Source organism: Taudactylus pleione, unplaced genomic scaffold (assembly GCF_031769625.1).
Source record: "Taudactylus pleione unplaced genomic scaffold, aTauple2 ptg000126l, whole genome shotgun sequence".
NCBI lineage: Eukaryota > Metazoa > Chordata > Amphibia > Anura > Myobatrachidae > Taudactylus > Taudactylus pleione.
Genome location: NW_028284528.1, coordinates 3,227,546 through 3,251,119, shown reverse-complemented (window position 1 = coordinate 3,251,119; position 23,574 = coordinate 3,227,546). Strand labels below are relative to the sequence as shown.

Here is a 23,574-nt window from a genome sequence, read left to right as displayed (position 1 = left end):
CCGCTCGCAAGTGGGTCGATGGTGTGCACTGCGCATGCGCACGACGGAGGGAGCTCCGTCGTGCGCATGCGCCAGACGCGACGAGCGAAGGACTTTCCTTCGCTCGTTGTGTCTGATCAAAGGGGGCGTGCTGTCGATGTTGATTGACAGCACGCCCCCTTTGGTGGGCGTGCCGGGGGCGTGCCTGCCAGACGGAGCCGTTCCCAAGGGAACGCCTACCGTCAGAAGCCGGCCCCACTGACATCACAAGTGATGTTAGTGGGAGTGATTTTGGCTCTGATAGAGCCAAAATCACTCCAGGGCTTGTGGTCGAAAACCCCGACCACAGGCTTCTGGTCGCACTGGCGATGGTCGCGATGGTCAAGACCATCGCGACCATCATCCTGCACGCTCGTATGTGCTGTGGGTGGTGACCCACAGCTATACGAGCGTCCAGGAGGACGCTCCATTTTTATGGAGGACGGCCCTCATTCAGAGCGAGCGCTCTGCTCAGAGCGTCCGGCTCTGAATGAGGGCCTATGAGCGAAAGCATTGACCTTGTAAATTTCGGGCATAAACACAAATCAGAAGCGCCGGGTTTTAGAACCCGAAGCTTAGTAAATAAACCCCTAACAATAGGATAAGGCTCGACCTAAAGGTGACTGCGTCGCTGTGCAAAGATAAAATAAAGAAAATACACACAATATAAGACATAATAAGGAGAAAAGCTTTGCAGCCATCGAATGTTCTGATCCATAAACATTTCTAGAAGGATCATGTTGTCAAGTGTTTTTAATGAGAACTTCAATAAGTGTTTAACACTGGCAAGAAAAAGAAAAAAATCTATTAGTCTTCTCATCCCTTCGGCTGCCTGAGAGGCAAAATTATTACAATGCGACAAACACATTCCAGCTGAAGAACCAAAAAAAAATGAAAAAAAAAATATAATAGTGCTTATAATTTAATAGGTCTCGTAACCATATTCAAGTACATAGCTTAGTCAAGGACTGGATAATAGTTTAGTAACTGTACATCTGTTCTTGCGAGTCTGCTTCCGTGGTTTGCCCGGCCTGCGTTGGAGAAGACGGAGGTTCCTGCTCAGTCTGTACGGAGGGAGGGTCTTCCTCTGCAGGGGGCGGAGTTTCGTCGACAGGGACCGCTCTCCATGTCAGAGGTCCTTCAGTTGCAATCTGCCCCCCGAGGGGAGCTATAGAATTCACAAAGGTGGTGAGGTTGATGAAGTGTGCCACAGGGTGTGGGCCGGCGGCCTCCTGCGCCGCGGTGATTGCCAGCTCAGCTGGCCGATTGTGGAGTACGGCGCTGCCGCTCACCGCGTCAAAAGTCACAGTCAGAATGGAGCTGTCGAGCTGGAGCTGCCGGTCAGGAGTAGTCAAGTGACCCACCGCCACCGGCTGCAGGCTGGCAAACTGAGCTCCTGCTGTTGTGGTGATGGGAGTAACCGTGATGTTGGTCAGCCCCACAGTGCACGCCGGCGCAGGTACATTCCCGTCACTAATCGTCACGACAACCTGAGCGGGGTGAAAAGCAAATGAGAAAGATCAACGTATCAATAGGTGAATGGGCAATAATAGATCAAGAAATGGTGACAGAGTTTCAGTTAGCGCTGAATTTCCTTTACCCCCATGCGCTTTCCACAAAGCAACATTACAGTATACGTCACCTCTAGTATCCATGTAGGCGATTCAATTCAGCGGGACGGAGCTATTCAATTCACCGTGCTGTTTGCTTTAAGTTGGAGAATGCCGATGCTTCCGACTTGGGTGTTTATTCGTGAGAAGCAGCATCCTCCAACTAAAGTGCCGACTGCGCAACTGTTAGTGCCGCGCTAAGCAGGGAAACAGCCGCCCAGCAGGCACTTTAGTCGCATTTCTCTTCTCGGACAAGACAGCGTGGGGCTATTCAGCATGGCCCTGAATTGAATCGCCCCCTATAGGGTTCCCCAGCCCTGTTCTCCAATGGATCAAGGATCTAGTTCAATCACAACAATACAGTCCAGCTCCCCCATGCCTATGTTCCTCTCTTATGTCCATCGCTAGTGCTGGATGTAGTGGAAGCAAGGTAAAGCCAGGAGAGGAGATAGAGGCACTGATGACTGTTCATCCGATACTGGGTAAAATCTTATTCTTCCATAAAACACCCAGATTATGAATGAATGTACTACACTACTTTTGCAGTTGGTACAATACTAAAGCTTAATAAACTCATACTCTTACAATTGTTACATTGATAAGAATGCAGTTTATGGACTCATAAGGAACCAGCGATATCACCTAGGATTCAGCCTACGATGTGACATCATGGGCCTGATCCAGCGGTGTAGGCTACTGCGTGCGCTCTTGCGTCAGTTGTCAGAGATGCAGCTGCGATTATATGCACATGCTAGCATCGGCCCTCCCCTGGTGCAGCAGCCTGCGGCTGAATGTGAAAGTACGGAGATGCCTACTTACAGCATCTTAGCACCCTCTAACACCGCCGATGATTCTTTAGACGCCACTATCGGCCACACCTTTGTTCATGCAAATCGACACTTGCAACAGCCCTACCGTTGGCTTTGTGGCTGCGGCTGTACGTTTGGGAGCGCCGACACTTTCACGGACACACCCACGACACTCCCATGAGACAGACAACAAGAGATATGGTAAGAACTTACCTTTGTTATCTCTGTTTCTACAAAGTCCAATAGGGTCCACAGGGTTGACCTTGGGTATAGGTTGGGAACCAAATCCGGGCACCACGCAGTTAAAGCTTTTAGCTCCCAGGATGCACTTGGGTCCACTCTCCCTATAACCCCGCCCCCCAGCCAGAGGCACCTCAGTTTGTAAGTAGCCAAAGGCCGGAGGAGAGAAAAAGAGAGAGAAAACTGGAACACTCAAGAACCATACTCACAGAAAAGGAGACGGGAAACCGGTGACCAGTAACAGAACCCATATGAAGCCAGGTGCGTCAGGGCGGGCGCCCTGTGGACCCTATGGACTTCGTAGAAACAGAGATAACAAAGGTAAGTTCTTACCATATCTCTTGTTTTCTACTTCAGGGTCCATAGGGGGTCCACAGGGTTGACCTTGGGGATGTCCCAAAGCAGTTCAACCAAGGGTGGGGACGCTCCTGTGCTGAGAGGAGAATCCGCCGCCAAAAAGGAAGCATCCTGAGAGGCAAAGGAAACCAATGCCTAGAACCTTAAAAAGGTGTGGACAGAAGACCACGTGGCCACCTAGCAAGGCAAAACAGCCAAGGCGCCACAGCGAGCCACCCACGAGGGTTACATGGCCCGAGAAAAACAAGCATCAACAACAGAAAGGCCTACCCATGGGTAGGCCCCTGAAGAAGACATGCGAGGCCATCCAGCCAACATTTGGCTATAGGCCGGCCATCTTTTCCTGTTAAAACCAGAAATCTCAGACCACCAATAAGGAGTCCGATTTCCGTAAGGAACTTGAACAGATCACATAAATCCACAGAGGCCGGACCACAGTCAATGAGGCCACACCAGCCGAGAGGACTGGGGACTGAATGGCCATACCATAAATTCCAGAATAATATGGAACCTAAAAATCACTAAGAAGAAACACAGGGCGAGAACAACTCACACCCTGACATGATGCCCTCCAGAAGAGGGAGCCACATGAGAACGCTCCCAATTCCGACACTCACCTGGTTGATATAAACACCCTGAGAGAAAGAGAGAGAGCCAAAGCAATAGACCATGTAATGGCTATCACAACCAGCGGTTCCATTGACTGTCCCCGAAGGGAACGAAGAACCACTACTAACTCCCAAGGAGTCCCTAGGGAGGACAAATGGAGGCATAATCCAGAAAACACTCCAAAGGATGAACTGGATACCAGAGCGGAGCAATTCCATATCTTAATCATACTGACAGTGTAGAGATCCGAACTGTCAGGACGGCCAGGCCAAGGGTGAAACCCAAGCCAGCCGGAAGGAATGCCAGAATATCTGGAAATCCTGGACACCGGAGGATCGTATCGACAAGTATAGTACCAAAAGAATTATGGCTGCCACAGTTTGTGGTAGGTCCCAGCAAAAGCTGATCCATGTGCTCTAATCATTCCAACGATGACAAAGCCAGGGAAGCCGTAAGACCACTGTAGGGACGCAGTCAAAGACAAACGACCCAGGTCAAAGGCAAACCCTAGGACCCTGAGACAACAGGTCTGGGCAGTGAAGCATCAGGAATGGAGTATCGATGGAGAGACTCCGAAAAACCAAGTACCCCTGACATCTGGGGCAATCAGGAGCCACCAGCAGGAAAGCATCTCCGTCTCGATTGAAACACTTCCCTCGAGGAAGAATGGAGACCGGAGAACACAGGTACGCAAATTGGAAGGACCACTTCACCAACAAAGAGTCACTGATGGTTGCTTCAGAATCCCCAGAGTTGGACTGTAACACCATAGTGTGATAGAGTCAGAAGGCCATGAGGGTCACCTCAGGAGGGGCCCCCCCTGCTCACCAGGAGATGAAACCTCTCTTGGGGAAGAGACTAGTCCCCGGGATGCACGTCGTGACGGCTGAGGACTCCCGCTTCCCAATGGAGAGCACCTGAAATGAATGCTGTCGAGATGGTCGGGAGGAGACCCTCGGACAATGTCCGAATGTATGACATACCTGACATTGCCACCCAACGAACAGTATTGCTAAAAAGGAAGCCACTGTTCTGACCCTGTCGGACTGAACTTTTTCAGGGTCACAGGGAAACAAGGGCTATGCCAGAGTGAAGGCCCAAGACAGGCTAAAGTTCCAACAAGTTAATTGACAGGGTGGAATCAACAGACATCCAACTGCACTGAAATGGATGTGAACCAGACACAGTCCTTAACAAAGAATACCCTGGACGAGATGGCCATAGTCACCCAAAAAGGGACCGACTTGCCTCCGGGGAGAGCATCATCGTTTGAACAGTGATCAGACAGAAAAAACTTGTTCCATCTGGAGATAAGCCAATTATGGAAAGGCCTGGAATGGAACTAAGCCCATTCCACCCTTCCAAAGGCAGACACTGAATAGTGGACCATGCATCCCAGAGTGTAAAGACATATGTCGACTGCGCAGACATCCATGTACTCCTAATGGAAGAGTGGAGATGCCGTATAATGCCAGAAGAATTCTCAGATTCTGAGAATCCAGCAGGGCTCCTAGTGGAAGAATACCCAGAGAGGGATGCAGGGAGGACTTTTTCCCCATTGAATAAACGTCTGCACCCTGAAGAAGCCACAGTCAACCTGACCCGGCTGTAAAGTACCCCGGTGATCCTGCTAAGAGCAGGAGGTAATCCAGGTACCGGAGCATTGGGATATACTGAACAGAAGTACTGTCAGAAAATCCAAAACGCTGGTAAACCCCTGTGGGGCTGAGAACAGTCCCAACAGGCAGAGCCCGAAAAATTGTAAGTGCTGTGATACAGCAAACCTCAGTCCATGCTGAGGCAAGGTCTCTGTAAGTACCCGTAGGGACGCGTCCTGTATATCCAGTGATACCATAAAGTCCCCAGGTTCCAAACATAGTATGATGGAGCATAGGGATTGCCTCCTGAGCCCAGGTAGCTTTAGGAACTGGTTCAGGGAATTTGAGACAGAGAATAGGCCAAAGAGGACCATTCAGCCACCGCACCAGAAAGAAAGCAGAACAACCAGTCCCTCGCTGAGAAAGTGGGGATGGCCCAATTAGCTCCACTTACTGCAACAACTGTATAGCTTTCTGGATTTGTAAGGCCCTGTTCGGGTCCGAATAAGGGCCTGCGTACCATCACATGGAAATAGGCCGCCTGAGCAAAGAGAGGGCGTACCCTCCTACCCACGTAGCCGCGGCAACTTGACACTAGTACCGGGCGAACTGAGAAAATCGCCATCTCCCAGTGGTAGGCCTGTCTCGTCAGGCTGAAGATATATCCGTAGGTTCAGAAGCAGGATCGGCTGGCAGTCCAGGCCTGCTTGGTACTGGATATGTCGGCCCTTGTAAAGGCCGACAGTCTATGAAAAAACAGACCTTTAGGCTGACCCAGAGGGCAAAAAGACTTAATAGACTTAGTCTGAGGCCCTGTAGTGGGCAAAGCTGAAGGCGGTAAATTTGTACTGCCACTGTCAAGGTCAGAACCCAACAAGATCTATACCCTATAGATGGTATCTCCACCTCTGCATTCACAGAGCGCAGCCATAGGGTATTACGGAGGATACAGTCGCAGCCGAAACTCTGAAAGTTAGGAGACTGGTATCCAATATAGGCATGTCCACCTATGACAACTGCATATATTACGTGAGCGACCAAATACATTTGAACCCCAGACGTGTTGGAGGGGAAAAAACATTACAAATGCATCAACTCAGTATGCAATAGTATTAACCAACCATGCTATAGCCATGGTAGGATGGGTAACAACCCCTGAAAGCGATACTGATTTCAGGCAGAGTTACCACCTATGGATCGGAAGAATCCGACCATGCAGGAATGGGATGCGTAGTAACGTCTGTAATCAGACGAGTAACACGCCCATCCACCCCAGGAGGGGCTCGTGATGACCCCCAGGGAATTTGGGACAGGAGGCCAAACACTGTTGTAATACCTCGTATCTGGCAACAGCCAGAGTCCCGCCATGCGATCCACCCGCTCCAGAAGGCACGTAATACTGAGGGTGTATGATACAGGTGCAGGTCAACATTCACTTTAACCAGAATGGACCTGCTACCAGCCCTAAAGCAGGGATAATAATACCTGAAATAGGCTTCCCCCCCCCCCCCCCGTCTAAGAGGGAAAGAGCCCAAAACAGTATCCAGTTCACGGCAGAGCCCACTGGGAAGTAACCACAGGGCGTCAACCACGCCAATTTGCGTTTCGTAGAAAACGACACCCACCCAGGGTGGCTGTTGTGGTAATCCCTGCAAGGGGAATGACAGACTATTGTGGCACCAGGGAGAATTCATATACTCGAAAAACCCCTGCAGGGAGCTATAGTCTGTGTCATAGGGGAAGAGTGCAAGAAACTGCAAGATACCCTGAGATGAAAAGGGCAGTATGGTGAAGTAACCCCAAGTGAGAGTGAGGTACAACAATGGGGCCCGCCCAGCAATCCGCAATTGAGAGGATCCCGAGAAAACAAACCGCCCAAGGGGGTCGTGAAAGGGGCCGGCACCCGATGACGCCACATACAGAACCCTTTAAGAGTTAAATCCTCCGCACTAACACCTGCAGCACATGGCTTGCAGGATAGTAAAAATGGGTGCAGTATAACGCTCTATCTCCTGGTCAGACATATCTGACCAAGCATTGCGATCAAGCAGCGCCATACTGGTCCTGACTGATACTAAAAATCAGCTGCAGGGACCCATTTTCAGCGTATGCAACACACAGTTCCACTCAAAATATGGCAACATGCAGCACGCAACAGTATGTGACAAACCTCACAAATATTAACAAGTATATAGATGTGAGGTCTCAGAACCACCCCAAGCACAGCTGTATTAGGGCAGATAAAGAAAAGGGATAGATATACACTGACAGGTGAGAGAATAAAGTACAGACAGTCAGCACTAGCATAAGTCACATACAATGCAGATATATACATATATACATAAACATGTCATATAATATACTGCACTATTACACTGCATTCAACCTACCCAGAAACAGGGACGGCTGCCTCCCCTGGCCGGCTATTAACCCCCGGGACGCCGGCTCCCTGCGCCGATCGTTAAGTCCCTGGTGGTCTAGTGGACACATGGGGTATGGGGGGGCCCGCCGCCACTGCTGGCGCCTCCGGTCTGTCCCCAGAGACCGGAGACACAGGACTGCATTTCAAATGCGCGGATCACCGCAAGCAGTGACCCGCGCCTTACCTGCTCCCCGTGGATCCGGCAGCAGTCCTGGGCGCCCGCAGAGTCCGGCTAGTACAGACTCTGGGGTCCCGCTGAGATCCCCAGATCTGTACTGGCTTCTCAGCGCCAGCAGGGTGACGGGGCGGCAGCTTAGACGTCCTATGGACAGTCTGACGCTGCCGCTCTGAAGAATCCAAAGTAAAAATAAAAAACTTTGTCCTTTAGAAAAAATAAAGCTTAGGGGCTGCTAATCAGCTCCCCACTGCACTAAACGGTGACCCGACTCCGGCCGGGCACCAACTTAAACTGAGGTGCCTCTGGCTGGGGGGCGGGGTTATAGGGAGAGTGGACCCAAGTGCATCCTGGGAGCTAAAAGCTTTAACTGCGTGGTGCCCAGATTTGGTTCCCAACCTATACCCAAGGTCAACCCTGTGGACCCCCTATGGACCCTGAAGTAGAAATTTCTTTTGCGTTCCCTTCTGGCCACCTCCCAGTCATCGCCCAGGAAACTGAGGTGTACTCAGATATCCGATGTTCGCTCTGTTGATCAGATGCTGCATCCATTGAACACAGCAGCGAATCTCAGAAGCCGGCAGTGGGCGGCTTTTTACACAAAACGCCTCCTGCGGCTTTTGTATTATTTCACACAGACGCAGCATACGTAGATGCAGCGGCTGTGTGAATAGCGTCCGTCTGCGAATCAGCCCCTCAGCGCGGTCACTGGTTACTTATGAGTGGATAGGCCGCTCGCTTTCAAATTGGGGGTAAGCCTGAAACAGCTGCCAATACTCTGAGTAGGGACAAGTGCACTAACAAGTGCACTACTGAAAATACCCGGGCCCAACCTCCTACACTGCCCCTGCCCATCAGAACACTTAATCTAGCAGTAGGGAGCGTGGATATTTCTTCTAGATGCCCTCCTCCGTTGCCTACAGTCCTCTCTATACACCCCTGTAGCGGGCTGAAAAGTGTTCTGACATGTTAAACATGGCTATTGTGATGTCCTGACCTGCTGCAGGGTCTCCACAGCTGACCCGTCTTCTTCTCCTGTACCGCTCGTGAATTCCACCTCTTTGCTGCTATAATGTGCAAACTCCGAGTCTTCGTGGACAACTTCCTCCACCTCCCCATCCTTGTCCTGCTCCGGGTGGCTGTCACCCAGTCGCATCGGTTTATTCTGCTGCACTTCTTCATCCTCTTCCGCATCCAACGCCGGCTACAGGGAGACACAAACACCCCAGTTACAGTACAGTCAGCAGGGAAAGGAGCAGCGGCGTGTGACAGAGTGTGGGTTCTACACTCTCCATCTCTCTACAAATCTTCAAACGGGCTCTCAAGACCCACTAATACATCAAGGCCGTCCAGCTCCCATCCTAACCCACCTCATGCTCTTTCCTCCCTGTCTTCCCCTTCTGTGTCACACCTGTCTGTCTGCCCCTCCCCTTCTGTGTCACGCCTGTCTATCCCTCCCCTCCCCTTCTGTGTCACGCCTGTCTGTCTGCCCCTCCCCTTCTGTGTCACCACTGTCTGCCTGCCCCTCCCCTTGTGTCACGCCTGTCTGTCTGCCCCTCCCCTTCTGTGTCAGGCCTGTCTGTCTGCCCCTCCCCTTCTGTGTCAGGCCTGTCTGTCTGCCCCTCCCCTTCTGTGTCAGGCCTGTCTGTCTGCTCCTCCCCTTCTGTGTCAGGCCTGTCTGTCTGCTCCTCCCCTTCTGTGTCAGGCCTGTCTGTCTGCTCCTCCCCTTCTGTGTCACGCCTGTCTGTCTGCCCCTCCCCTTGTGTCACGCCTGTCTGTCTGCCCCTTCCCTTCTGTGTCACGCCAGTCTGTCTGCCCCTTCCCTTCTGTGTCACGCCAGTCTGTCTGACCCTCCCGTTTAGAATGTAAGCTCTCATGAGCAGGGACCTCTTCCCTCATGTGCTTCTCTTTACATTGTCTTCTACTCTCTACTCCCCATAAGGGCACCTAACACGTGACTGCCAACTCCCAGGTGCTTATTGTGAGTGCTCTAATCGCTATTGCAGCAATGTATATAAATAGTGTCCTTGTCCTGCACTGTAATGTACTGTAAGTTACTTGTTTCTTGTTCACTTACTAGTTCTATGTACGGCGCTGCGGAACACTTGTGGCGCCATATAAATAAAGGATAATAATAATAAATAATAATAATAATACTAATAATACAGTGTAACCTGCACAACCATAATCACTACCACAGCAGCGCTGTTATTACTCACAGATATACCGGAATAGACGGCGTAAGTTTTAGTATTTTATACAGATCAGCAGCAGGGAATTTAAGATTGCAGAGTTAGCCCAGCCAACATTGGTCCAAATATGTTGGACCAATGTGTGGGGTTAGAGTTCAATGTGCCGAATGACCCATTATAATGGTCTTCCCTAATAAGACCTTATTCCTCCATGTGTTTGCTACCAACCCCCCCCCCCCCCCCCTACACTCATTTCTACCTAATCCAAACCCCTCCCTAAATGTAGAAAAAACACTTTTCTCTCTTAATTAGACGCGAGGCTTCCCGCTGTGCCTAAACAAATTCACGGTCTTCAGCCACATTTAAAAAAGAACAATATTTTCACACTTACTTTCTTGAACAAGTGACAATTACAGCAAGAAAAATGTTGGGGTTTCCCTTTAAATAAATAAACCAATGCTTATAATAATTTGCTATTATATAATATTGCTGTCCTCCCTAATCAACACCTGCCAAGATGTATCGCAATAAGACAAGACATCACAGGCAGCCCAACATGTCGTTTTGTGCAAGTTGGTAATAAACTATATATGGAATAAAAAAAACGTACATACTAATAATATGACCAAAATCTTAATACAGATGTGACCTCAAGCACTACTGCTGCAGCCATGCCAAACAGCCCCTCTGGGCGCGCCAGGACCTGTGCAGCTCAGCTTGTGACGAGCGTCTTTGCTGCTTGAAAATGCGCCTTAAACGCAAATACGTGCGAAAAAACGCTTCATGAGACTGCACTGATTGATATGCGACACTTGTATATCTGTGTGCGAATCTGTATACGACGCACTACGATGCAGCGGATTTTTTCCACGCCAAGTCCCCCTGCGCTTTGCATGCACAGACTTAGTTGCGCACAGAAATAAGTGTCACACAAAAATATGAATCAGTGCAGTCTCACGAAGAATCAGTGTAAGACTTAGGGTCATATTCAATTAGCGGAGATATTATCGGCCGATTATCGCCAATTTTCTCACCAATATTAATGGCACCCGCGATAATAGGATAGACTGAAACAGGGGAAAACGTTTTCTCCATCTCAGACCAGGAGAAAAGGAAAAAAAAATAATGCAAAACACGTATTTTTGCCTAAAAATTTGGGGATTTTTTTCAGAACCCTTCGGACACCCCCCACCCCCCTAATGATTAATTACCCCAAAAGTTTTTCGGAAGTGGTGTACCTGGTTAAAAATGACTGGTCACATTTTCGGTGAAAAAAAATATTTTTGAAAATGGTTTAAACGCAGAGGTTCCCAAAGTCTGCCATTACAGTCCACGTTTTAGGGATATCCATGCTTGAGCACAGGTGACTTAATTAGTACCTCAATCCATTTGATTTAACCATCTGGACTTGAGCATGGCTATCTCTAAAACGTGGACTGTAATGGCGGACTTTGGTAATCTCTGGTTTAACGTATTGGGTCTGGTTTTTCAAGGGGCCGTATTGGTGCGACAAGTGTTTTAAACATCGCATGTGGGTTCCTAAAGAAATCTCCACATCTTTAGGCAAAAATAGGGATTTTTCTTTTTTTTTTCCTGGTCTGAGATGGAGCAAACTTTGCGCCTGTCTTTTTTAGCGATAAACGGCCGATTTCGCTGGCGAGTTGGCTGAACATTAAATCTGCATTAAGTTAATATGGGTCTTAATAGAAGGTAATGCACATTTTAGCTCACACCATCAGAGTAGGTGAAAAGTAGGGAAAGTCCTTATTTCAATGTCAGGACACAGGGCCTGATTCAGCAAGGAACGCACGGATGCAGACGCACGCAATCGGACGATGTTTTAGCTCTGCGCATGCATCACAGTGAGCGAATCAGGCCACTGCGATGGGAACTGTGTGTGCAGAGGCTCCGCAGACCCAGAGTACAGGGATTGACCGGAAGCGCCGTTCTGTGGGGTGGTCAGGCAAACTCAGGCGTGTCTGTGCGTTTGGACGGCGTTTTAGGGGCGTGCATAATTAAGCCCTTGCGGCGAAGGCTGAAGCCTGAGGTCTAGTTGCACGCAGGAAGCGGCGCACATCCTGCGTGGAGTCAGGTCAACCACTAATGTGTTCGATGGTTCTCGATGTACGCACGTAGAATAAGCATATACTCGCAGCGGCCCGGTGCGTGCATCTGCTAGCGTGCGTTACTTGCTGAATCACAGTGCAAATAGTACATTAGGGGCCAATAAAGGCATATTTCATGTAATTTTTTCATGTATGTTGGGTGTGCATGTATGGGGAATGGGTGTAATGATGTGGGACATGTATGTTGGATGTTGTATAGATGGGAAATGGGTGTAATGATGTGGGACATGTATGTTGGATGTTGTATAGATGGGGAATGGGTGTAATGATGTGGGACATGTATGTTGGATGTTGTATAGATGGGGAATGGGTGTAATGATGTGGGACATGTATGGGGAATGGGTGTAATGATGTGGGACGTGTATGTATGGAGAATGGGTGTAATGATGTGGGACATGTATGTTGGGTGTGCATGTTTGGGAAATGTGGGTAATGATGTGGGATGTGTATGTTGGGTGTGTATGTATGAGGAATGGGTGTAATGATGTGGGACGTGTATGTATGGGGAATGGGTGTAAGGATGTGGGACGTGTATGTTGGGTGTGTATGTATGGGGAATGGGTGTAATGATGTGGGACATGTATGTTGGGTGTGCATGCTTGGGGAATGTGGGTAATGATGTGGGACGTGTATGTTGGGTGTGTATGCATGGGGAATGGGTGTAATGATGTGGGACATGTATGTTGGGTGTGTATGCATGGGGAATGTGGGTAATGATGTGGGACATGTATGTTGGGTGTGTATGTATGGGGAATGTGGGTAATGATGTGGGACATGTATGTTGGGTGTGTATGCATGGGGAATGTGGGTAATGATGTGGGACATGTATGTTGGGTGTGTATGTATGAGGAATGGGTGTAATGATGTGGGACATGTATGTTGGGTGTGTATGTATGGGGAATGTGGGTAATGATATGGGACATGTATGTTGGGTGTGTATGCATGGGGAATGTGGGTAATGATGTGGGACATGTATGTTGGGTGTGTATGTATGGGGAATGTGGGTAATGATGTGGGACATGTATGTTGGGTGTGTATGTATGGGGAATGTGGGTAATGATGTGGGACATGTATGTTGGGTGTGTATGTATGGGGAATGAGTGTAACAATATGGGGCATGCATGTAGAGGTGTTGCATGGATGTAAAACGCAGCTGTAGTGACACACCACTCACACTGTGCTACAGACGCAGTGATGCACCAACTTTACCCGCACAGGAATTTTGTTTTAAACATGTACAAAGTCGCAGATGAAGCACAACGTAACTGAGTGAGGAAAAGCTGCGGTCACTGCATTGGAGTTGCCCAGGACCTTGCGCACAGAGAGGGGCTATTTGGCGCGACTTGAGCTACAAGGGAAGACATTTTAATATCCCCCAAAATACTCTTTGGAAGAGATTAAAAAAAAATACTACAAATTGGCCATTTCCGGTGTCTCCGATGTGCAATGGTGCCTCACACATTAGCCAGTGACCAAATAAGCTGGTTGGACAGAATTCCCACCACCCTTAGCCAACAGGACCCTCACTGGCAGTTGGGCAATGCTCTGCCACTAGCTGGCGCTTTCCTCCTTCTCAACTAACCTCGGGGTGCTTGCGCCTCAAGTGCCGGCTCATGGATGCCCGAGTGGAGACCTTTGTTCCACAGAGTTGGCAGCTCTGTGCCTCCACCTTGTTGTGGGTGAGCTGGACGTGCTTCTGGAGCATGTATTCCGTCACGTACTTCTTGTCGCACACCGAGCAGGTCCACTGCTTCCCCACTTCATTAGGAGCCAAAACAGAAACAAAAAAAAGCGACAGAGCAAATTCAAACACCCCACACATCACATACACAGGACGGAACAGCCCTGTGCCCACCACCTCTGCAGGACACCCCACACATCACATACACAGGACGGAACAGCCCTGTGCCCACCTCCTCTGCAGGACACCCCACACATCACATACACAGGACGGAACAGCCCTGTGCCCACCTCCTCTGCAGGACACCCCACACATCACATACACAGGACGGAACAGCCCTGTGCCCACCTCCTCTGCAGGACACCCCACACATCACATACACAGGACGGAACAGCCCTGTGCCCACCTCCTCTGCAGGACACCCGAGAAACAACCTGTGCCCACCTCCTCTGCAGAACACCCGAGAAACAACCTGTGCCCACCTCCTCTGCAGAACACCCGAGAAACAACCTGTGCCCACCTCCTCTGCAGAACACCCGAGAAACAACCTGTGCCCACCTCCTCTGCAGGACACCCGAGAAACAACCTGTGCCCACCTCCTCTGCAGGACACCCGAGAAACAACCTGTGCCCACCTCCTCTGCAGGACACCCGAGAAACAACCTGTGCCCACCTCCTCTGCAGGACACCCGAGAAACAACCTGTGCCCACCTCCTCTGCAGGACACCCGAGAAACAACCTGTGCCCACCTCCTCTGCAGGACACCCGAGAAACAACCTGTGCCCACCTCCTCTGCAGGACACCCGAGAAACAACCTGTGCCCACCTCCTCTGCAGGACACCCGAGAAACAACCTGTGCCCACCTCCTATGCAGGACACCCGAGAAACAACCTGTGCCCACCTCCTATGCAGGACACCCGAGAAACAACCTGTGCCCACCTCCTATGCAGGACACCCGGTTTGGAGTCCATTTTTTTTTTCTAGGGTGAAACCTACCAAAGAGCTAAAATAAATGTTTCTGCACCAAACACAGTAAGGTCATTGTCCTAAACTCAATCAATCAATCTATGATCCTATTCCTTCTACTATTTGTCCTCATTTGACAGTGCCCCTTTCATGTGACAGCGCCCCTTTCACGCGACCATCATCTCCTGAAATATCTGTGCTGCTGTATTACGGCGATATTGCTACACGCCTGTCCCAACCGCATGACACTGGGGCTGATTCATAGATGGACGCTAGTCACCATTGCTGCCCCTGAACGTCAGCAGTAGGTTAACCATGCTGTGGATTTTGGAGCACTGCGGGCAACATCGCAGACCTAGATCTGCACAAATGCGCATCCCAGCTCCTGCGCAGATCTTAAAACAATGGAGATGTACGTTAACATCGAATTAATGTACATCCCTGAATCAGCCCCACTGTGACATGAATGGTGCCCTGTCCGCCCTAACGTAATCGTGTAGACAGGTCACTACTGCCGTCCACAAGATCTCCTGAAATATCTGCGCCGCTGTGTGTATAAAGCTGGCCATACAGGCTACAATTATCGGGGCGATCCGCCCGATATCCGCGAGTCGCCCCGATAATTGTAGCGTGCATGCGGGTGACCGAGGGTTAAATATTGCTCGGTCGGCCATGCCGGATTGTCCAGCATGCCAGTCCGATGCGATATTTATGGGGTAAACTGTCGGCCGCATCGGGCGGTGTATGCCCAACCACGGCCGACAGACGGCCATTTCCTGTGTTCCTTCCTACGGAAAAATCAGGGAAATGTCTCCCCCAGATTTCGGGCTGATACACTGTGAGAGAAATCTCACAGTGTATGCCGCGGATATCTGCGGCTGGCAGGCTGCCAGGTAAAATGTCCGTCAGTCTGACAGGCATTTTATCTGGCCGTGTATGCCCAGCTTTAAGTATTAGGTTGCACAGACTGACTTGAACTCCTGACACTGCCCCTGGCCAGGAACATAGGACCGGATTCAGACCTGGTCGCTAAGTTGCGCTCGCTCTGAGCGATTTTCGCCCGTCTGCGCATAAATCGCAGTGCACGTGCGCAAGCCAGTCTAGTAATCTGTTTTTGGTTGCTCGTAAGCCACTATCAGGTAGATAGCGCCGTTTGTTTGTGGCAACTGGGGAAGGTGCTTGTAAACGGGGGAGTGGTGTTGCGGACGCAGGCCAAAAACGCCGGTTAAAGGGCGTGCATAATTAGCAAAGTAGCGTCATTGGTCACGTCACCTGTATGTATTTCAGGCCGCACTGATCGCTGTGCTTGCGGCGGGGTAAGGCAACCTCAAGGGCTGCGAGCAGCTCCGATGGCGCTCGATTAATCCTACATTTCCCGGAGATGACGTGTGTTGCGAGTGGCAAGGAGGAGTCTTTATACACTTGTGAGCACATAGTACGCGACGCAGTGCGAGCACTTCATTTAAATATCCGGGCCCTTTTTGCCAGCGAGCGGCCGCAACTTGCGAGCGGGTCTGAATGAGCTCCATAGTACCTGCACAGCCTCTCACAAGATCAGCACTCAACTCCTGAAATATATATGTGCTGCTGTGAGCATTCTAAAAATCTACTTGGCTTTTAATATGATGAAATGTGACATAAAATAGATGCTCTGACCCTGTCAAACACTACATTTTTTTGTAGAAAATTCCCTTAGTACATAGTAAATGAATAATGAGCATAGAACACAATCAATAAGTAAAATGATACTGTGGGAGGATGTATCAAAGCTTTTGTAGGTTTATGGCAATACATGTGCCTCGCAATATATATTAAAAAGGGTCAGCAGCAGAAATCAGATATCCGCTGCGGACTCGCTGCACGGCAGACCCACAGTATTCTATGGGGTTGTGATGTGTCTGCATGCAGCAAGCTCCGGAACACGAGACTTTGCGTTGAAGCGGTTTCCTATAGAATCCTATGGGCTTCTTTTCGCAAGAAGCCCCAGAGAGGGACCCAAAAGTGCAGCGCATGCGCGATAGGACTCCCGTGTCATAGATCCGGAAGTCTTCTCACCGCAAGGGACAGCTTTTATGAGAGGTGCTGTCCCTGCAGGTAAGTGTACATGTATACCGGCGACCAAAGATGGCGGTATCCAGGCTAAGAGGGCGAGATGTATCACAATTTTCATTAATCCCGCCCTAAGTTCTGTAACTCTGAGCAGCTCAAATGCTTGTTTTATTGTCCAACCTGCATTACACGGATATCGCCACCGTACTGACTGTATAGCAGATTTCTGCCCGCTGTACCACTTTAGGCATTTATTCAGGTTTAGCCTCATTCTCTTACGTCATTTTTCAGTGTTTCCATATGTTTATAAAAAGTTGGAACAAACACTATCGCCTCTCATCTGCAAGGCCAAAACCTCCTCTTCCATTAATACAACACCACCATATACCTGTCCCACATCATATACACCACCACATACCTGTCCCACATCATATACACCTCCATACACACCTGTCCCACATCATTTACACCACCACCACCACATACCTGTCCCACATCATATACATCTCCACACACACCTGTCCCACATCATATACATCTCCACACACACCTGTCCCACATCATATACATCTCCACACACACCTATCCCACATCATATACATCTCCACACACACCTGTCCCACATCATATACATCTCCACACATACCTGTCCCACATCATATACACCACCACATACCTGTCCCACATCATATACACCACCACATACCTGTCCCACATCATATACACCTCCATACACACCTGTCCCACATCATTTACACCTCCACACACACCTGTCCCACATCATATACATCTCCACACACACCTGTCCCACATCATATACATCTCCATACACACCTGTCCCACATCATATACACCACCACATACCTGTCCTATGTCATATACACCACCACACACCTGTCCTATGTCATATACACCACCACACACACCTGTCCCACATCATATACACCTCCACACACACCTGTCCCACATCATATACACCACCACACACACCTGTCCCACATCATATACACCACCACACACACCTGTCCCACATCATATACACCACCACACACACCTGTCCCACATCATAAACACCTCCATACATACCTGTCCCACATCATTTACACCTCCACACACACCTGTCCTACATCATATACATCTCCACATACCTGTCCCCCATCATATACATCTCCACATACCTGTCCCCCATCATATACACCTCCACACACACACCTGTCCCACGTCATATACACCTCCATACATACCTGTCCCACATCATTTACACCTCCGCATACCTGTCCCACATCATTTACACCTCCACACACACCTGTCCCACATCATATACACCTCCACACACACACACCTGTCCTACATCATATACATCTCCACATACCTGTCCTACATCATATACACCTCCATACACACACCTGTCCCACATCATTTACACCTCCGCATACCTGTCCCACATCATTTACACCTTCGCATACCTGTCCCACATCATTTACACTTCCGCATACCTGTCCTACATCATTTATACCTCCACATACCTGTCCTATACATCAACACATACCTGTCCCACATAGGCAGTGCCTAGAAGTTTGGGTTACTAGCAACCTCCCTGGAGCCCTCCCACATTCACATTTCTTCTTCTGACAACTCAACGCCTCCTTTCCCTCTTTCCCACTGTTCTATAAATGAAAAAAAACCCAGAACCACAGAAAAGCTATAATTCTACGCAACAAATAAGGGACTCTGAGCCCCACACAGGAAGCAAAACTAAGGGAGTCAGATTCAAACATCAGTGCTGTGACCTGTGCTGCCACCCAGTGGTGAAAGAACACACGATCCATTTACAGCACTAACACAGGACTACTACAAGACGAGGAAAGTAAAAAGGGACACTCAGGCACCCAGCGCCCCCTGCTGGTGAATAAAGAGACCTAGAGAGTGACACAGACTGCAGTATTTATGTGGCACATCAGTGCTTAGTACATCACCAGTGAAGTCAGGATTGAGGCTTTCGTCATGGAGATGGCTGCACACTAATACTAATACCCCCACAAGCAAGATAAGGAAGATATATATTTACCAGTGTGAACCAGTTTGTGGGTCTCCATTGTGTTCTTCTCGCTGAACGTCTTCCCGCAAAGCTCGCACATGAAGTCCTTGATACCTGTAGTAACACGGAAACATCCCACAGAAGAGACTTAGTATCACAGACATCTATATACAAGGAGCTCAGGCCAGAGACAGCCACCGGATCTCCATACGGATATACAGAGCCCATACCTTCCTATGGGAGGGGAGGCAACGTAGCCCAATGTTATTGCAAGAATCCAGGGTACTGCAGGGAGAGGTCTGCAAGGGTGCTACATCCGTGTACACGAGTGGCATCTAGGACCTGATTCAGAATCAGAAGTGGAGGCAGCAGCACCTACTAGTGGTCGGCCGTCTGCGACTTTATGCATATGGCGCTACAAACTCCTCCCCTTGTGTACATCTGTGCAGCTGCATTTGCAAGGACTGAGATGCTCACTATCAGCGCTCATGCACGCTGTAATACCGACTGGTGCGTCCTTAGATGCCACCATAAAAACTTACACCAGGCCGATGGCAGATGCGTTTCCGTATTTGGAATGGGTATGAAATACCGCTGGCCGGCCGCACGATTCCAGTCAGCGGCAGCCCGACAGGAGCAGAATGCGACGCAGCGGAAGCCCGACAGCGCTGGAAATCCTGATCGTGGATAGGTAAGTATCCACTAACCTAACCCTCCTAATCCTAACCCTACTTAGGGGAGCCTAACCCTAACTTCCCCCCCCAAAGTGCCTAACCCTAATCCCCCCTCTAAGTGCCTAACCCTAACCACCCCCCTCCCCGCTACCTAGACCTGTCCCCCGGGGGTGCCTAACCCTAACCCTCCCTCCCCCTAAACCTCCCGGAGGGGTACCTAACCCTAAGTCCCCCCCGGGAGCCCTAAACCTAACCCTCCCCCCCGCGGCTGTCCGCTCGCGGCGCCCGGCATCACTACGACCGTGATGCCGGGCGCCAGTCTCCCGGCGTCGGGGAAATGCGGGCGTCTACATCCTGACGCCCGGCATTTCATCCATGCCAGGATAAGACAGTCGGGAAGCCGGCTGCCGGTATATAGGCAGTCGGCTTCCCGATTGCTTCCCCCGTATTTGACCATGGCCTCCACAGAACGGACACATTTTTGCGTGCTTCTCTAGCCACCACTATTCCACAACATTTTTATATCATTCGTCTCGATTGCAACAGCGGCTTTGTAACGCACGCGTTGTACGAGTCTCTAGGAATGTTTGAACGTTTGCAACAACAATAAAAACCAAAATCAAAACAGCGTGTGTTTTGCTCTGAATCAGGACATCTGTGAAACGGGGCGTTCTCCCCACGTGAAAACGCGGCATTATGGACCCCTACGCAGACCTATATGGTCACATAAATCATCCCAATATGATAAACCATCTCCGCACATTGCAAAATTCTACAGAGAGTTGGAAGCTTCTGTCGACAGGATCTGGGGAACACTGAGGTCTCATTAGATCAGGGGGAAGTTGGTTTTGAAATTTTCCGATGGGAGAAATATGAGGAGGAGGAGCCAGGCGATGGCAATGTTGGACAAGGAAGGAGGGAGTTAGGAGCCGATTCAGACCCGCTCGCTATGATGCGAACGCTCGTAGCTGGCCGATATTCTCAATCTGCGCATGCATCGCAATGCTCGTACCAGTGCTAGAGATCAGGATGCGTTCGCTTACTGCGCATAGACTGCCCAGCAGAGTGAGTGACAGGAGAAGCAGTTTGTGGGTGGTGACAGGGGCTGGCCACTAGAAACGGGGGAGTGGAGGTGCGAACACAGACGTGCCAGAGTGTCTCAACGCAGTTTCAGAGGCGTGCATAATTAAAAGGCAGCATCATAGGACACGTCACCTGGTTGTATTTCACACTGAAGTGATCGCAGTGCTTGCGGAAGGGTATAGTCAACCTCAAGCGCTGCGATCGCATTCGATGGTGCTCGATGTACCAATGTTTTCATGAGCTTCCAGGAGATGACGTGCGCAAGTGGGCGTCTTATGAATGGCTGGTGGGCGTCTGCATACACTAAGTGATCGCTTGCCAAGACATAGTGGGCGTGCTAATGCCTTGCCATGCGATTGCTTGCCTTGCTGGGCGTGCGCTGGATTTGCATACGCAGGGTGTGAGCGAATGCATCTAGCGAGCGGGTCTGAATGAGCTCCTTAGTGCCTATTTGCCAGGATGCTCTGTAGACCTAGATTCTCTAAAGTCAAACAAAGCCTTACAGCAAAACTAAATGACCACAACAAACCTGAGCGCTGCCAGGCGTACATACAGCCATGCTCACTACCAGTTTGCCGACAGCTTCCGCTGCACGCTCGCCACAAGCCAGTAAAAGTGTGCCAGGGACTGCCTAGGCGTTGTCTCTCACCTGTGTGCCTCTTGTAGTGCTTCAGCATATTGACCTTCTGTGCGAACTTGCGGTGACACTCGACGCACTCATATTCTTTGATGCCTTTGTGCAGCTTCATATGGTGGCGAAGGGCGTGCTTGGTCTTCATTCCTGAACGAGAGGGGGGGGTTAACATGCTAATCACAGAGAGATCCCATGTCGGTCACTCGTTCTGAAGGATCTCACTAAGGCGGCATAATGAAGAATCACTATGGTTGATGAGTAAAGTTATCCGGCCGTAGCGTCCAATCGCACAATAATCAGATCTGTGAGCAATCCAGCACGGACATGAAGGGCGGTATTGCACTAATCAGATCATTCAGGCACTGGGCCATCTGACTGGTTTATTATGGGAAGTTGGTTGGTCAATTGAATTGCATGAATATTGCGTGTGTGGTCCCATACGATATAAATTTGCTAAGCGGTGGCCTCTTCTCATTGTGGTTAAACCCTAAATTTAAAACGTCAACATTAATAGCAAACCTGCTGTGTTTTAATATTAATATCATTGCTGGTTTAAACTTTGGACTTGCAAGCTGACTAGCGGCGGATGCTTAGTAAATTTATCCCCCAGTCTTTCCCCATATGATTAGGGTACAATGACCAGTCCATAAACCTTGTGTGGAGCCAACCATACAGAGTTGGCCAGATCGACGGTGAATTAATGAATCAATCTGACCAAACTGGCCCAAAGATACTCCCTGCACAAACCCTCCGCTTGTGACCAATGCCGGGGAAGAATGACTAAAATCCCCCATGGTGCCTTGCACCAACACAATTTGATCCAAATATTAATGTTCTCGGTGATAGAGGCTGGATGTCCAAACATGCGGTTATCTGGATTGCCATTTAGATTGCTTTAGACCAATTATTCACAAATTTGCTACGCGTCTGCTCAGAACAAAAGCTGATCCTGTGCCACAACTAATTGTCTATTGCAGCATCTCAGATCAGATTGATCGTCTGATACGATTGCCACAAATCAGCCTATTCGGTTAGTTATCCACATCCACGCCAATCGGGTTTGTGACAGATCAAATTACACCAGAGCTTACTGGGGGAATTGTAGGAAATTGGGAGCAACTTTTTTTTTTCCCCTTTTGGAGAATTCCAGGGTCCAGATTATGGTAAAATAATTCCTTTTGAGCCTGATCCCTGCCCATTGATGGTCTTGTCATTCAAAACTCTTGTAGGATGGTCCGCATAGTGGGCCTGATTCAGAGCCGCTCGCTCTGAATCAGCTGCATGTTTTTGTTTTTTTTCGGCCTCCTGGCCGCTCTCTAAGCTGTGGGTGACCACCCACAGCTTTAGTGAGCGGCCAGATGATGGTCGCGATCATCGTGACCATCGGGCTTGCGACGAGACCCTTGTGGCAGGGGCTCGTCTGTCGCAAGCCCCAGTGAGCTTCCGGCTCTAGTAGAGCCGAAATCTCTACCACTGACATCACTTGTGATGTCAGTGGGGCCGCCCCCAAACAGCAGGAACGCCTCCGTTTGGCCAGCCACCCCCCCATCACCTCCCCCGACACGCCTACCAAAGGGGGCGAGCTGTCGATAAACATCGACAGCCGCCACTTTTGGATGCCAGCTCCGGAGCGAGTGATTTCTCGCTTGCTCCGGGGCCGCGTACGCACTGCCCGGCCATCGACCCGCTTGCGAGCGGCTCTGAATCAGGCCCAGTGTCTGGCTGAACGGGACACACTATTACCCTGGTCATGAACTGTAAATGTAGGTATAGACCCAAATGTAATCGGTGGCGATTTGCTGGTCCCAGCGTGATTTCACCGAGAGCGCCGCTAGATTTAAAGCAACAACTAGTTTTAAAGGCGAAACTAACTGGCACTTAAAATCTAGCGTCTATCTCGCCGAAATCTCGCTGGGACCAGCAAATCGCAACCTCTTATGTACAGGATAAGATGCCGCGTTGACCCTTGTAGATTCCGTGCCCTGTCCCTATATGGACTGCTCTTAGCCCAGTATGCCAGCTCTGTACACGGTACCTTTTCCACACTCCGCACATAAATATTCCCGGATGTTGTCGTGAACGCGCATATGTTCTTTTAACATGTCCTTCCTGGCAAAGGATTTCCCGCACTGCTGGCAGCCGTGGCTCTTTACTCCTGGGAGAGGGAGACGGAAGGGAGAATAAGGATTAGAACTGTTCCCTGGCCACACGATATGCCCCTACCGAGACCCCTGCCATGTAACCTTGTATTGTCCTTGCTGTACATGTATATGAAGAGTGCTACATTAGGATGA

The 23,574-nt window shown here is 49.8% G+C and overlaps 1 protein-coding gene across 4 annotated transcripts in view; it reads right to left on the bottom strand.

Moving 5' to 3' along the window:
- Positions 1 to 751: 751 nt before the first annotated feature.
- The window catches only part of PRDM15 (PR/SET domain 15), a 79,447-nt gene continuing 56,624 nt past the window's right edge, over positions 752 to 23,574 (bottom strand). For 3 of the 4 annotated variants that reach the window (XM_088472572.1, XM_088472569.1, XM_088472571.1), the window contains exons 19-24: positions 23,316 to 23,435; positions 21,296 to 21,427; positions 18,922 to 19,003; positions 13,739 to 13,919; positions 8,836 to 9,042; positions 752 to 1,508 (exon numbers count right to left, since the gene is read on the bottom strand). In XM_088472572.1, coding sequence (XP_088328698.1) covers positions 999 to 1,508; positions 8,836 to 9,042; positions 13,739 to 13,919; positions 18,922 to 19,003; positions 21,296 to 21,427; positions 23,316 to 23,435 — 1,232 coding nt within the window. In that variant the 3' untranslated portion in view covers positions 752 to 998. Of the gene's footprint in view, positions 1,509 to 8,835; positions 9,043 to 13,738; positions 13,920 to 18,919; positions 19,004 to 21,295; positions 21,428 to 23,315; positions 23,436 to 23,574 lie in introns of all 4 variants that reach the window. The other variant, XM_088472570.1, reaches the window with a different exon arrangement.